A 16987-nucleotide genomic window follows, 5' to 3' on the forward strand; every position below is an offset into this window, starting at 1 on the left:
CTCACATAGTGCATTCATCTCCTCTGATACTTTCTGGAAGTGTAGCAAGTGGCAGAATGGAGAGCCGCTGGTGCTCCTGTTAGGGTGTCCATAGGCATCAGTAACAGTGGTCACAACAGCAAACCTGGAGACTGGGTCTGCTGAGAGAGATGGTGGATTTTTAGTTCTAAGTCATTAGTGAACCCAGAGTCTAATGAAATTTTGGGGGTAAAAATTATATCTTTCTAACTAGACATTTTCTCAACATCTACTAGCTGTATGCTAGCCAGTATAGAAAACACGAAATTCAGACCGTAGCCCCTGCCCAGTGGATTCACAGATAGAATTTGGCAGATTGAGAACCAGCATGAAAACAGTGTGAGGCATGCCCTGAGGAAAAAATAAAGACAAGAACAAAAAACAAAATAGAGTTAAGCAGGGATGAGCCACTGTCACAGATGAAAAGAATGTTAGAGCTGTCCAGAGAGCCTGAGGCGTCATTTAGTCAAGTCCTAGACCTTTTAGGAAGTTTCTTGGGAATGGGCCCTACCCTTGTATCTAGCTCTCTGTTTTATCCCCCACATGTAAAACATTGTTTACTGCCTAGTGGGTGATGAGTAAATGCTTATTGACTCACTAACTAGGTGGAAACTAAAGGCAGAAAGGCAAATTGGTATGACTAAGGTCACATAGTTGGTTTATGGTAGAGCTGGATCTAGAAACTAGTTTTGATTTTTCATTCTTTGTTCTATAAACTTTAGGAAGCAGCTCCTGGAAAATGAACTACTTCAACAAATGACGCCTCTTGTATGCTGATTTTCATTCTACCTTGCACATAGCATCTCTTCTTCTTATATAAAATATTGCTAACAAAATCTATCAAATTAATGACTGAGGCAAATCACTTCACCTGTCCAAACTCAGTTCTTCACTTGTCATTGGAAAGGCTAAGATTCCTCTCAGGTCTATGCCCCGTGATTCTACATTTCATGAAAGTTAATGAATTAATAATCTTACCCATGGACTATATGTCTGAATATCTTTATATCAGTGTTCTTTCTTAAAGTGTGGTAAGAACATCACCTTTATCAGAATCACCTGTGGTGATTTTGCAATTGTTAATTGCTGATTTTGCAATTGTTAAAAAAATTAGTTTGATTAATAATTGTTGGTTTGAAGGGATTTCTATTAGGCCATGCTTCCCAACCCTTTCCATCTCTATAGCAATGGTACCCCTAAAAAGTAATTATATTTATGTGGTTTATTGGGGTAAGAAATCTTAGACTGTCTCTTTGCCAATGCACATCTCACAGAAAACTCTGCTGTAACATCACTGAGAAAAACAAGTTGCAGAAAAATATAAGTATGACCCCAGTTTTTCAAGACAATGCCAAAACTTTGTACAAGTGTATAAATATGCCTGCATGAATATGTATTATATATTGCATATGATTATGTTACAATATGTGAGCGTAGGCATATAAGAATGTTGAAAGTGACATACCAGGTTGTTAATGTAGGGGGAAAAAGTAAAGACAAAGGATAAACATAATTTTTGATTTAATATTCATTGTACTTATTTATTTATAATATTTTTAAAGATTTTATTTATTTTTAGAGAGGGGAAGGGAGGGAGAAAGAGAGAGAGAAACATCAATGTGTGGTTGCCTCTCACATGGCCCCCACTGGGGACCTGACCCGCAACCCAGGTACATGCCCTGACTGAGAATCGAACCTGCGACACTTTGGTTCACAGCCCGGGCTCAGTTATGCCAGCCAGGGCATCACTGTACTTTTTTAAAAAGTGAAAACACCATATATTTGCCATGAATCTATTTATGCATTTATGTAAAAGAATGTATTTGTATATATAAAGACATTTAAAAATAAAATAAAATATAAAATAAAATAAAATAAATAAAATAAAATAATGCAGATACAGGTCCTCTACCTTAGATCCCTTACAGCAGAATCTCAGGGATAGGAGATTTAGAGAGGTGGATTACCAGCATCATTGACAAGTATTTCAAGTGATTCTGGAACAATGAAGTCTGTAAATTTTTGCATTAGGTGCTAATGTCACCAACTGTAAACACAGCATATTTGGAAATATCCATCCTGCAATGTCCTCATCTGATTCTCATTGTCTTGGAACATAGTAGATGCATGATAAATAGCTGCTGATTATTTGGGTCATTTGAAGGACAAGTGCGAGCCACAGTGGTGAAAGAAGCAGATCAGCTGGGCAAGATCAAGCTCAGAAGAGATGAGGGAAAGCATCTGAGAACGGTGGCCTGGGCCCCCTTGTCATTTTCAGACATTAAACAAATACTATTTGTTAGACACTAAATACATGAGGGCAGTTTTCTATGTCTCATTTCATTTACTTCTTAAATAACCCTTTACAGACCTACAGAGGTGGAGTAGCACGTGTAATATCACAATTGGGATTTGAACACATAATTGGGTTTTGGAAGCTAAACAATCAACCAGATTCGAGGCTGCTGCTGACAATTGGATGGTGAACACAACAGATTGTTTGCTCTTTTTCATATCTAGAATCCTGCAGTTCTGCCGTGATTACCCCTATCTATTGTCACTTATTAGCTGACACCCTGGTCGGCTGTGTGGAAGCTTTTCATACACCCCAACCTGGATCCCGCCAAAGCCATATTACAGAAAATGTGATTTTTGTCCATCATCACCAGCTAGTGTTTTCACAGCAGGGGTAAAATATTAATCAGCTGACTTTGCATAGAATAGTGCATTCTTTCAAAAGGCCAAAGCAACTTCCAATTCTTAGGCATCTACCAAATGAAGATAATTCTGGCTCTTCGTAGCTTCGTTTGCTAGGTGCGTTTCTGTTAGTGCAGAAGCAAGATGCAAGTGAGGGAAAGAGATACTCTCAGTTCAGGGGTGAGGTAACGAACTATTAAAATAAATTCCTTACACCTACCTAATTTTCAGTAACCTCAACCCTGTTGTTGGAGTGAATAGGCAAAAACCAGAGGTGTATATTTTGCGCCCAAATGTTTGGAAGTAGACAAAAACGGCATCTTTTTGTTGCCACTAATACTAACTTGATCTTTCCACTTCTGTTCCCTTTTGCCCCAAACCATTCCGAAGTGGCCATTTTGCAGATTCCAGAGAATGGGAGCAGGGACTGGATCCTGGTACTAAACCTTATCTGTTTCCCAAACCTCCTCGGAGCCAATCCGGATCGGTAGCTCCAAGGCTGGTCTCCATGATTTGGCAGAAACCTAGAGTCGGAGGGACCGGAAGACTGGAGGCTAGGATTCACAGGTGGGGTCCACGGTGTGCAAAATTCTGTAACAGGGTTTGGGCCCCTCGGGACCCTGTCTTTGGTGACTGCGCCAGAGGTTCTCCGTTCCCCAGGCCGAAGCGTGGTTAAATAGCCACTCCCTCCCCAGGTGGGAGTCCCAGACTGCCTTCTCATTTGGGGCAGTGGGAGCAGTACGCATTCTTTTTGCCCGCATAATACCACCTCTTTCCTAAATTACGTTCGGCCATAAGGGCCGATTTTAAATTGATGACAATACAATCAGTCCACCTCAGTGCGTTGCTGGTCAGGATGAGATGTACAATCTCAGCCCGGCCCAAAGATCCTAGGACCGGAGTAGCCGGTCTCTGCTCCCGCCTCCCTCCGCCCTTAGTTCCTATTTCGTCGTAGCCAAAGTGCGGAGAGCGGAATTCAGATCCAGAGGAACGGGTCGGCGAAAGGGAGCCGCGCCGCCGGCCTGGAGCCCGGCGCACCGGGCATGCTCAGTGGCGCGGCCGGCTGGGTGGCCCGGCGAGCTGTACCCGGATCTGCTCGGCAGCAGCCGCTGCGACGTGAGCGCGCAGGGGGGCGGCGGCCTTCCCTCGTCTACCTCTTTGCGCCAGGGTCCGGTGGGTGACGCCGAGCGCGAGAGAGATGTCGGATTTCGACAGTAACCCGTTTGCCGACCCGGATCTCAACAACCCCTTCAAGGTGAGCGTTGTCCCCAGCATCTCCCGCCGCCGCAACGCGCCGTTGTTTGTGAAAACAGACAAGTTCCTTCGCGTCCGCTGCTCCTGCTCCTCTGCACCTCTCAGCCGCCTAGACTTGGGGCTCGGGGCCGCCGCAACGGTTTCGGAGGTCGCGTTCGGCCCCCCCTCATACTGGGGTCTGAGCGGAACCTCCTTAGCTCCGCGTCGGGCCGCCCTTCCTCAGGTCCCCGACTGAAAAGCGTCGCGCTCTCGCTCCGGAGTGGGCCCGCGCGCAGGGAGGTTTCCTGGCCAGCCTCTCGGGAGCGGCTGAGTGAGAGCCCTGGGCAGGTGGAGTTGTCACCTGCCAGGCAAGTGTGGCTGGCCTGGCGAGACCGGGAGGCGGCGGAGAGGGGGCTCGCTCTCGGGTGGGGTTGTCATGGAGACTCGAGGCGGCGGCGAAGAGCTGCGTGGGGTGATGGCAGAGGTGTGGAGGAGAGGTGAGGGCACCGAGTACGCTGCAATTAATTAAAAAAAAAAGGTTGTGTTTTTATTTTTTAAACTTGTGTTGCGCCCAGATACCACCAGCGGCGCTGCCATCCCCTCCCTACATTTAGGCTGAGCTTGCGGGTCTGGTATCAAAGTTAAAAATAAACGCACCTGGAAAAGAATAGTGCACGTGGACGATCATCTTCCTACCTACCTGCTCTTAGGAAGGTAAACGACGGGATATTTTCCAAGCTTCTGGTTCGTCACCGCTCCTCTGGGCTGTATGAGGATACCATTTCCCACTCGAGCTTCTTTCTTTCTTGGAGTCCTATTAATCACACCTGGGGAAGGGCTTGGCCCAGACAGGGAGGCAAAGGAAGGAGACTAAGAAGTTCATCATCTGTACTTAAATTCACGCAATATCTAAAGAAATATCTCTTTAAAATACTCCAGGTTACTTAATGAACTCTGTTGCTTAGCACGCGAAAGTAGTTTCCAAATGTTAGTTGAAATTTCTTAATTTCTCCCGGATATATGCAGTAGTAATCTTATTTTGTAGTCATACAAAATGAAATAGTAACTTTAATTTGTGGTCACATAAGTGTCACTTCTGGATTGTTGAGTTTACATCTCTTTTTACTCCTGGTTTTATCAGGAATCTTGAAAGAGGAAAAATATCCCCATTCTGATTATTGGCCTGATAATTTGATGGAGGATTATGTTAATTAGATGACCCTGGTTATAATTGACAACTTGACTCTGTATAAATGTAGAGTAGACCCTGTCACTATCCCTTTGCCTCTAATGTCACTTAAGAAAATTCGGTACAACTGGCCTGGAACTTTGAGGTTTTTACAGATGATGTGGTTGCACTTCAAGGAGATTCCCACCTCCTATAATTTTAATATTTAGTATTCCATCATTCCATTTTGTAGAAAATTGGATTATTGAATCATAGACATTCTAAAGAGCTATTTCATAACTTGCCAAATGGGTTTTATTTTAAAATATTTTTAAAGATATAACATTAAGAACCTGTTAGCTTTTCCTAATTCAGATAATTCATTGATGCTATTTATTCAGCATCTGATGGCATGACTGTCTATTTTCTCTTTGGTGATTCCATTTCATAGCCCATTTACCTAGCTGGTTCTCTCCTTAGTGCTTAACATTGTCTTCCTCTGAGCCCAGGCAGGTCTTTTGTGACATCGAATGTTGCCATGCTCTGCTACACATAAAGTTGCTATAGTAATTCTAAACCCCAAAATAGTACTCATTCATTGTGGCATAAACTTATAAACTTTTTTTGTTCTTTGTAAGTGGATACATTCAGGATAATTTTTATTCAAGTTCATAAAACATTTCAAGGGCTGTATAATTTAGGCCTAAAGAAGACTTAGTTGTACACATGTTGCTGTGTACGGTCACAGCACAGTGTATCTGACTTGGCACCTTTCCATTTGTGCCCAGCTGCCCTTCGTCTTCTCAGAGTAAAGCTTTGCATTTACAGCACATTCTTCCCTTCTACTTTTGCCTTCATTCTGTGTCCTCTCTACTTAAATGTAAAAAGTTTTTACATTCATCTTTGTATTACTATATGACCATCTTTCTTTTCAAATATGTTCTTTCTTTCAATATTATAAAATAAAGGTTGTATTTTCAAAATATATGGTATTTCACATTTGGCAACCACCAAATTTCTTCTTGATTAAAAGCGACTTGATTTCCATTGCTTTTTCAGTTTTTTAAATATTTCTTTCACTTGTATGTTAGGAACATTTTTGTTAGCATCTTCACTTGAGCCATGTCATGAAAATGATTTCTGAGGATACTGTCTTTAGATAATGTGACTACAGTGGTTTAGTTGATTTTATTAGCTGTTGTAAAGTTATTTGCTGGATTCATTTTTTGAGTGCCAGCTTTATTCTAGTGGTTGTGAATGAGTTAATGAGTTTATGTCATTTGAATAGTTTTCATTGTGCATGAAGAAACTTGGAGTAACTGGAAATGTGTAGTAATCTGAAAGAAAATAGATTATCAATTACATGGCTGTTTCTGATAATCCAGTCTTGAGTTGTAATAATGTTGTTCTAAACCTAGAGAGGAAAAACATCATCTGTATGGTCACTGTATTTATTGAATAACTGTTGTATGTCCCTCGTTCTTTTCAGTTATCCATTCTTTCATTTTTTAAAAGATTTTATTTATTTTTAGAGGGAAAGGGAGGGAGAGAGGGAGAGAAATAATCATTGTGTGGTTGCCTTTCACACGCCCCCTACGCAGGAACTTGCCGGAAACGCAGGCATGTGCTCTGATTGGTAGTCAGTCAATCCTGGGTCCCCTTGGTTTGCAGTCCTGCACTCAGTCCTCTGAGCCACAACAGCCAGGGCAATTATTCATTCTTTCATTAAAAAGATATTGAAGAAAAATCTCTGTTTTTAAGGACATTAGCCTAACATGGAGACAAGCATGCTTGGAAAAGTGAAATGAAAGAAGAGAGTTCAATAACCAGCAGGGAGATCAGTAATATAGGCTCTCATAAGTCAGTGTAAGAGTGTGTAAGTGCTAGAAGGAGGACAACTTGTTCAAAGAAGGGAACAATAAGTGGTCAGAAAATCTTCATGCCTCTTAATACTTCAGTATATTAATATGGTAATTGTTAGAAAATTGATTTTGGAACTAACATTTAGTGTAATTTTTAAATAGAATCAAAATTTCAAAGTTGGAAAAGGAAACTCTTAAGATGCGTTTAGTTGTATCTCATTCTATGGTTGAAAAAAGGCTCAGAGATACAATATTCTACATTTGGCAACCATCCTAATTTCTTCTTGATTAAAAACTATTTGACTTCCATTGCTAACTTGCTACTTGCTCATTGTCCTATGTCCAGGTACAGGCAGTACAAAATTGGCATTAGAACTTAGATCTCTGGATTTCAAGTCCACTGCTGATGATGGCACTTTATTTGATTGCATTTTGTACACCAAAATTCTTGTTTTCTACGATTGGGGTATTTGATCTTGGCTTTGTCCCTAACCCTCTGTGAGACTTTGGAAAGTTATTTAGCCTCTCTACACCTCAGTTTACTATTCTGTAAAATAGGATAATGGTACTGTCTTCACAGGGTTGTTAACAGGATTGGATGAACATACACTTACCATGTAATAAGTGCACAGTGTGTGATGGCTTTAATGTGGTAATAAGAAGTAGTATTAATAGTAATTCAAGAAATTATATTTAGTTATATATAACCATATTATTTTTAGCTTATTAATTTGGTGAAGTTCATGTTCCTTTTGAATCTTCTAGAGTGCTAGTAGTAGTTTTTTGGTAGGTCATAGTCATGAGGAATTTTTAAAAAATGATTTTATTTATATATTTTTAGAGAGGGGGGAGGGAGAGAAAAAGGAAGGGAGAGAAACATTGATGGATCAGTTGCCTCTCCCACACCCCCAACCAGGACAGACCAGTAACCCAGGCAGGTGTCCTACCAGGAATCCAACCAGTGACCCTGTGACTTGCGAGAGGACACCCAAGTGACTGAGCCACAGTCAGGGCATACTCATGAGGAATTAAGGCAAAAAATAATTAAGTGGTTTGCCCTAAGTCACAGTGCTACACTAGATTCAGGTTGCCTGAATGCTAATGCTTTGTCACTACATGTGCTTCCTCTCTAATTAAAGAACTCCAATAAAATTGAGCACAATGTCCATTTTGTTTTGGCCTCAAAAATTAATTCTCTAATTTAAACTAACTCTTAAAAATGTCTTACAACTCAGCATTCTTATTTGTGTTATCTTTTAAGTTATAATAATTTTAATGGTATCCTAAAAGTTCAGTTGAAGTTAAAAATTGAAAACTTTGTCATTAAAAAGTGACCCATAATTCACAGATGTTACCCATACTGTTTTCATTTACCTTAAGTTTATGTCAGTCCTCCTTTATCCATTTATAATTTAAGATTGGAGATTGGCTATCACTAGGAAAGGATTTTGAGGATTTCTTCTGCGATAGCCTTAGCTTTGCAAACTTGTCTTTCAACATTATTTTGGACGTAGTGATAGTAGTCTATGGTCTGTGGTATTTTACATTTGGGTCAACTGTGTGAGTGAGTTCCCACTCTCTTATTCTCGGGTTATTATTTTAGAGAAGCCTTTGTTGAGCTGCTGATTTTGTTTCATCAAATTAAGATGCATACTTATTTACCACTGTCTCAGTTAACTGTTGCTATATAACAAATAATCCCAAAATGTACTGGCTTAAAACATTTTGCTCGCTGTTCTGTTGTTTGAGCTAGACTTAGCTGGGTGGTTTATTTTTGAATGCAATTGTCTAGAGTCATTCATGTGGCTTTAATCATCTAGCCCAGCAATTTTCTACTGGTGTGCTTGCAAGAATTTTGCAAGAACATGTAATACTTGACTATTTAGTCAGGGGCACTGACCTCTTTTCCCTTAGATTGTCAAATTAAAAAATGGCAACAACTAACACAACAGTAGCCGTCTGGTGTGGATGCCCTATCTTGAACCATAAAAATACAGTGTCTGGCACAAATAATGCCCCTTTTTTATTACAAAATCTTTTATTACAAAGCCAGTCATGTAATTCTGTAATATAACAATATCATGCTCAAGCATACCATATAATACTTTAGGTGAAATGTTCAAATTAAAACTCTTAAATTACTACATCCATATTAGTATTCTACCAACCAAACTCAAAGCAGGCCTTACTTTTGCCAGACCCTGTAGAGGTCACATAGAGTTGCATCTTATTGGTCACATCACATAATAAGGTTGCATCTGATTAGTTAATTCTTGGAACCAGAAATCCTTATATACAAGTGTAGGTCCCTGAATTTTTAAAAAGTCACTTTAGAGCAAAAAGGGAAGGTAATTATTATTACTACTACTACTATTAGTATTATTTTTGGTATATCAGTCAACATTATACGTATTTTTGCCAGATTGGCAAAAAAATAATTTAATTTTTGGTATGCCGTAGAATTTTAGTAATTAGTTTATTGTGCCCTGAGATAAAAAAGATTGAAAATTACTGATCTAACCCCTTGACTGAGGCTGAATGGTTTAGGAGTGTCCAACCTTTTGGTGTCTCTGGGTCACACATTAAATACACTGCGACACATAATGATAAAAAAATCTCAATGTTTTAATAAATTTGTGATTTTGTGTTGGGCTGCATTTATAGCCATCCTGGGCAGTGGGTTGGACACCCCTCACTAAAGTTACCTGGGACTGTCAGTGGGGGCAGGAATTGGTTCCCTGTCATGTAGCCTCTGCTAGGAATAGCATAGGCGGTTTAAGCAGTGGCAGCAGCGTTCCAAGAGGGAAAGAGCTGAAGCTGCAAGGCTTCTTGAGTCATTTCACTTCTGCTCTATTCTGTTAGTCAAAACAAGCTACAAATCCAGCCTGGCTTCAAAAAAGGAGTGGGAAGGATTAGATTTTACGTCTTGATGGGAGCAACTGTGTCTCTGTTGATACAGACCTAAGAACTGAAAAAAGACACCCAGCATCAAATGGTGAGATAGGTACAGGATAACCTCAATACACACTTCCATTCATATAGAGGAGGGTTGGGAGGCATGATTGCTGGTCCATAGAAGTCTGAAATCTAGCCAATCTCATGTTGTCGTGGCCTCCTACTTTGGGGGCATCGAGTGTCCCTTGAACAGGTCCCAGTTTTACTACCTGGAAATCTTTCCTTAGTCTGTTACTCTCTTCTCCTCTTGGCTCCACCCTCTGGGAGGTCATTTTCCTCTGTAATAAATAACCCCTTTTTGCAGCTGAGTAGCACTTTCGGTCAGCTTTTTACCCATTGAAAATTGGGAACCCAGAAGTCTTTTTAATTTTGAAACGTCTGTATTACTTTTAGTTCAGACAAGACAGCTCTTAACAATTTCTTGTTACCTTATTGGGGTTCAAACTGTACCTTAAAACATATCCATAATTCTTTTAGAGACAGTCATTTTCATGTAGAATAGAGTTTCAGGATACTTTGGGTCAATGCTCTTAAGATACTTAGAAAACCTTCTTCTAGATTGAGCATCTCTTGTGGCCAGTGAAAGTTCTCAGGCAGGTACAAGGGGAGGCTTCTAGTGCAGGTGGGGTATACCTCTTACAAGTGCTACATTGACAAAACTAGTATGTGAACACAGTTTTTTTAAAAAATTATATTTTATTGATTATCTATTACAGCTGACTTGATTTTTCCTCCTTTTCCCGACTCCACCCAGTGCCCTCTACTCCCTCAGGCAATCCCCCCACCATTGTTCATGTCCGTGGGTCATGTGTGTAAGTTCTTTGGCTGCTCCATTTCCTATACTGTACTTTATATCCCCATGGCTATTCTGTAACTGCCTGTTTGTACTTCTCAAACCCCTCACCTCTTCACCCATTCTTCCCTCTCCCATCTGGCAACCTTTTGGTAACTTCTTTTCTCTTACTTTTAAGAGTCTCTATCTTTAGCCTTTGACCTTTTAATAATAATGTGTGTTGGAGGGAGCCTCTTTGCATCCATAATTGGGACTCTGCATTTCCTGGACTTGCATGTCTATTTCCTTCACCAAATTATGGAAGTTTTCTTTCATTTTTTCAGGTTTCCAAGTTCTTGCTCTTTCTTTTCTCCTTCTGGCACCCCAATGAGGCAAATTTTGGACCTTTTAAAGTCCCCCAAGCTGTTTATTATCCTCATTTTTTTGGATTCTTTTTTCTTGTTCTGTGTGGTTGGTTTTTTTTTTTTTTTTCTTCCTTATGTTCCAAATCATTGATTTGATTCTTGGCTTCATGCACTCTATTGTTTCCCTGTAAATTGTTCTTTATTTCAACTTGTGTATCCTTCGTTTCTGACTGGGTGTTTTTTATCCTGTTGAGGTTCTTACTAAGTTCCTTGAGCATCCTTATAACCATTTAGTTTAGCTCTTTTTCTGGAGTTTTGATCTGTTCTTTCATTTGGCCATGTTTCTTTATCTCCTCATTTTGGCAGCCTCTCTGTGTTTGTTTCTACGTATTACATAGAGCTGCTCTGACTCCATGTCTTGGTAGTGTGGCTTAATGTAGTAGGTGTCCTGTAGGGACCAGTGGCACACCCTCCCCTATCACCCAGACTGTGTACTTGAGGTGTGCCCTTAGTGTGGGCTGAGTACATCCTCCTCTTGTAGCTAAGTCTTGATTGTTGTTGGCAGATCAATGGGAGGGATTCACCCAGGCTAGTCAGCTGCAAGGACTGGGTATGACCACTGACCACCAACCTCGGCCCTCCATGGATGATCAGCTCTGAAGGGGCAGGATGGTAGTGCTCTGACATGGTCTGTAGCTGTCTACTGGCTGAGTTGCCCCTGGGGTTTCCAGGGTGGTGCAGGCCAAGGTCAGCCCCCAACTGTGTTTTTTCATGGGCACCCTGCCTGAGCTGTAAAGCAATCTGAGATGGCTGCTATTTGTGCTGGGCTTGGAGATTTCCAGATGAAGCCAAGCTATGACTCTAATTTGGCTGCTGCTAGGGCTCACTGAAGCCAGCTGTTGCTTGTTTGATAGGATTTAGTAGCAAAGACCAGCCATTCTTATGGAAAAGCAGCTTGGGTCAGCCTGTGAGTTGGGTGGGAGAGAGTCTCTGGGGATCCCCAAGCTGGGTCACACTGTGTTACCCAGGTTAATGGAGTCTTAGATAAGGCACCAGCCTATTGGCCCTGTGGGGGGAGGGCTCAGCAAAGGGACAATGGTCTCTGTTAGCGCGATGCCAGACACTTCAGCTTTTCCCCATGTGCCACTGGTGCCTTTCAAGCTGCTGCCCTTGTGCTGGACCTAAGAGGGAGTGAGTTTCAGTAGGTGAGTCCGTGTGTGGGTTCCTCAAGAGGAACTGCTTAGGGCTCCAGCAGCCTCCTCCACTGACTCAATCTCTGCTGGGTTTCGCAGCCATAAGTTGTGGGGGCATATCATCCTGGCACTGGAATCCTGGACTGGGGGGTCTGATGGGGGTCTGGGACTCCCTCCTGAATTTTTATCCATGTGGCTGTGGGGCCAGCCCTTTCCACGTCCTCGCCCTTCCTACCAGTCTGGATGGCTGTCATTCCTTCAGTTCTGTAGTTGTGGGACTTCCATTCAACTTGATTTCTGATGTTCCTGAAGGATGGCTGTTCTATATTTCAGATGTAATTTTGATGTGGTTGTGTGAAGAGGCGCACCATGCCTGCCTGCATCACCATCTTGACTGATAGCCCTGAACACAGTTTTATTTGGGTCCCATGAGTCTAACATTAATCATAATTTAGATGATGGTGATTGTGAAAAATTTTGAAAATAAACTCTTCTCTTCATGATATTACCAAAACAAGTTTTTTTTGGAGTACAATTAATATTTAGTAGTGCTGAATGTAGATTCAAGAAATTTATTGGATATTTTCTTCATATGAATCACCAGTGTGATGTAGTTCCTAAAATATATGTATGTATGTGTATATAGGATCAATTAAACTAGTAATCATTTTCTAAAAGTGAATGTACAATATTCTCTTCTGGCCTATCTCTTGGGTATTGTCTTCAGTTCCAAGTGCCTATTTAAAAAGAAATTTGGAAAAAAGTAGGATGTGCCCAAATAAGAAGTCAGAATGCTTGATGGGTTCTTGCTTGGTTGAGTGAATAGACCCTTTCTTGCTTCAGAGAAAAAAAAAGATCTAAGGCGGAGTTTACATGAAGATAGGTTTTGTCCTAACATAAACAATTTAAAGCATCTAGTAGAATAGTCTGACAGTGCTTTTTTGGGTATGGAGTTCCCCATTACTTGAAGGAATTAAAGCAGAATTTAGATGACCTTCAGAGATGCTGAGGTAAAGATCTTCGTGTCTCACGGTTTTTACTACTTGAAAGTCTGTAATTGTTACATTTTTAAATCAGTATGCACCATTGTGTGAATGTATAAACTCTTATCTTTTAATCTATTGGATGTTAGGATTCAGGCTATAATTTCAGCAGGCTTCCTGTTCTAGGGCCCTGCTAGTTCCGTGCCTCAGCTTTTGCTGAGGCAACAGCCCTAAGTGGTTGCTTACACAAAGGTGATCATGCCCTCTATTGTGTGACTCTTGCCACACTTCCCCAGCTGATCTTACTAAAGGTACTTGGCCCCCGAGAAGCCAGTCTCCTCAGCTGATCTGGAGCAGATAAATTGCTTAATCCAAAAATTTCACCCCAGTAAGAACAAAGATGTATATTTTGGGGCTGGCCACAAAGTCTGTTTAGATTTTTCCATAAAATAAAAGACATATTTTTCACTTTTACCAATAACTTTATTGATTTGTATATTTTGAGTATGTCAGCGCTCTCCCTTATGGTATAACGTTGATTGTTCTCAATTAACGTCTGTTTGATTGTTATCAGCTTCAACTGGTCTACCCGACCGTGGAGCATTGTCCAGCGAGAAATCTCTAGCACAAAACTTCGAAAACCACACTTGACATATTTGATCAGTCAGAGCACCGTCTCTACACACTGCACAAATCTTTTTTTTTTGCATTTCAGTTGCATTTTGATCTTTCTTGACATAATAAAACATAATATGCCAAAAATGTGTATTTTTTTCCATCTTCAGTATTAAAATGGCTACACAAAAATTCACCAATCTTGATACATTTTTTCAGATGCACTCTGATATGACAACTGTCACAACACAATCTAACAAAATTGTTTTGAATGGAGTTAAAGACAACCACTTGCTACTAGACAAACTTTTTGGCTAACCCAATAGTTAACTGTGCTGTCTTTCTCAGAACTGAAAGCACAGGGAAGTCTGCTAGTCATAGTGGGAATAACCATGGAAAGACACCAGGAAAGAGCCTAATTATCTTAATCATGAAACATTGGAGTAGAAATCGTCTTACTGGTGCTTCTGAGGGTCATTTTCTAGAATTCCTTTCCCTTATTAGAAGTGCTTTTGAACTACAAGAGATGTTTCCATGTCTCAAAGAATTCCAGCCCCTGTGAAACCTGGCATCTTTCTTTAAAATACCCTCCCTTTCCCCAGCATTTGTTTCATTCAGCCAGAATTGCCGAAAGGTGAATGCAAGGTAACATTTTCTTGCAAAAACCATGATAGAATTAAGTCTGTATTTAGACTTAATACAGATTTAAATGATAGAATACAAGTTTACATGATAGAATTTAACCTATATTTAGTTTTCTGTGGTAGAGATGTTTTAAAACCTCCAGGGGGTAATCTCCCAATTTTCAATAGGTGTGGGAAGTAAAAAATGTGGAGGATGGTTGTGTTTGACCTTGTAGTAAGTGTTACCACTTGTATTTTGTTTCTTTTGTTCCTACTGAGGCAACCTGTACTGTCCTGTACCTTCCCACATGACAGACCAGTGTGGAGCCCCTGTTCCCCTTCCCTGAGCAAGAACAGCCACAAGAAGTCTGTGTAGACTGGTATACTCCTTCCTGGTATTTGGTTTTGGGTGCTTTTAACAATTAGTAGTGCTAATTCTTCAGTTGCTGGATGTTTGGTGTTGTTTCTGCCTTTTGACTTTTATGAATAATGCTGTCAAAAAATTATGAATATATAGTTGTGTGGAAGTTTTTGTTTGAACACTTGTTTTACAATCTCTTGAGTACATATACCTAGGAGTGGAATTGCTAGGTCATGGCAGCTGTGCTGAATTGCTGGACTGTTTTCCAAAATGGCTGCACCACTTTACATTCTTGCCAGAGGTGTGGGAGGGTTCTGATTTCTCTGTATCCTTTGTCAACACTTGTTATTATCTGCTCTTATTCTAGTGGGTTTGAAGTACCTCATTGTGGTTTTGGTTTTCATTTCCTTGATGGTTGTATGATGTTGAGCATACTTTAATATGCTTATTGGCTATTGTATGCCTTTGGAGAAATGTCTGTTCAGATCCTTTGCCTATTTTAAAATTGGGTTGTCTTTTTTGTTAATAAGTTGTAAGAGATTTTTATGTATTCAAGGTACAGGCCCTTTATCCAGGCATTTGATTTACAGATGTTTTCTTCCATTTGTTGATTGTCTTTTTACTTTCTTCTTGGTGTCCTTTGAAGCACAAAAGTTTTAATTGGGATTAAGTCCAAATTATCTGTATTTTGTGGCCTGTATTTTGATATTTTATCAAAGAATCGTCTGCTAAATCTGAGGTAATAAAAATTTAACCCTATGTTTTCTTCTAAGAATTATATAGTTTTAGCTCTCACAGTTAGGTTTATGATTAATTTTGAGAAAAATTTGTTTATGGAATGAAGTAAAGTTGAACTTCATTTTTCTTTTTTTTGTATATGGATATCCAGTTGGAACATTTGTTGAACAGAATGTTCTTTCCCCATTGAATGATCTTGGCACAGCACCCTTTGTTGAAAATCTCTGTATTCTTTTTCTAGCTATTTGTTGAAAAAAAAAATTTTATCTTAAAAGCCTCTTATATTTCATGCAGAGTGGCTCCCAAATACCTGATGATTGTCCCTAGAGTACATATAACACAAGTATATTAGTTTCCCAGCTTTCAGAATTGTTAGAGCTAGTGTGCAACTGCTTCTAAATCTCTGTTTACTTTAAGATGTTTTTAAAGAGTGTAATAATGGATTTGTTTTAGAATGTAATTTTGAATACACTGTGAACATTACCAACTTGATTTTTTCCTTTTCCTTAAAAGAAATGCTTCCATTTATTTTTCAAAATGTAGATGAATTACTGAATATATTTTTGCATATAAACAAAAATATTATAAGGTGTGCATTTTGGGTATTGTGAGATCAAACATTGAGTATTGGTGGGATCAAACTAGAAAGAAGGGATTTATAGTAGTTATACACTGATAATTTTAACTTGATTGATAGCTGAATAAGAAAAAATAAATTTGACATTTGAATGCAAGAGACTTAGTATAGTACCTATTAAAGGTTTTTGCTTCTCAAACACAGTCAAACCAGTGCATATTGGAGAAGCATATACACAACAAATACTGGCAGTTTCTCCTTTCTATAAGAGCAATAAGTAGTGGCTGAGTTTATACATGCTGTTGGCAGCCTTTTTACCCATGTGAATCCTCTAATGGTGGTTAGACTCTTCCTATGGTGATTTGGAATATATGGTGAGAAATGAAAGTGAGAGGTGATGGGAAAAGAGTATCATAAATATCACCAGTCATGGCCACAGGCTGGTGTACTAGTATAATTTTACTATCATTTAGCAATTCTCCTAGAGCTATTGGTGCTTGTTTTAGGTTGATTTAGTCACTCTTGTGGTTTTATTTATGGCCTAGCCATAATTTTTGGCATCTTGGTCATACATTTTAGTGATTTACTTGCAGGTGAGTGGCATAATGTAAATATGCAAATTAATGTATTCTCAAAACTAAAAAGGCATTTTACATGCCTTTTCTATTTAGTTAAAATAACTTTTTATGGGAATGTTTATTTTGAATCTTAGGGGAACTTAACCACCAGGTAGAGTTGATTTCACAGGAAAATGTTCTATCAGGTATATACGTTGAAGATAAACATTTTGTGTGTTCGTAGTCTGGTGTTAGGGGATTAGAGGAAGG

The 16987-nt window shown here is 39.8% G+C and overlaps 1 protein-coding gene across 1 annotated transcript in view; it reads left to right on the top strand.

The window, feature by feature from the left end:
* Positions 1-3750: 3750 nt before the first annotated feature.
* Positions 3751-16987, top strand: part of SCAMP1 (secretory carrier membrane protein 1) — a 93905-nt gene continuing 80668 nt past the window's right edge. The window contains exon 1 of the mRNA XM_028511464.2: positions 3751-3970. Coding sequence (XP_028367265.1) covers positions 3914-3970 — 57 coding nt within the window. The 5' untranslated portion in view covers positions 3751-3913. The remainder of the gene's footprint in view (positions 3971-16987) is intronic.

Source organism: Phyllostomus discolor, chromosome 3 (genome assembly GCF_004126475.2).
Source record: "Phyllostomus discolor isolate MPI-MPIP mPhyDis1 chromosome 3, mPhyDis1.pri.v3, whole genome shotgun sequence".
In the NCBI taxonomy this organism is placed as follows: Eukaryota; Metazoa; Chordata; class Mammalia; order Chiroptera; family Phyllostomidae; genus Phyllostomus; species Phyllostomus discolor.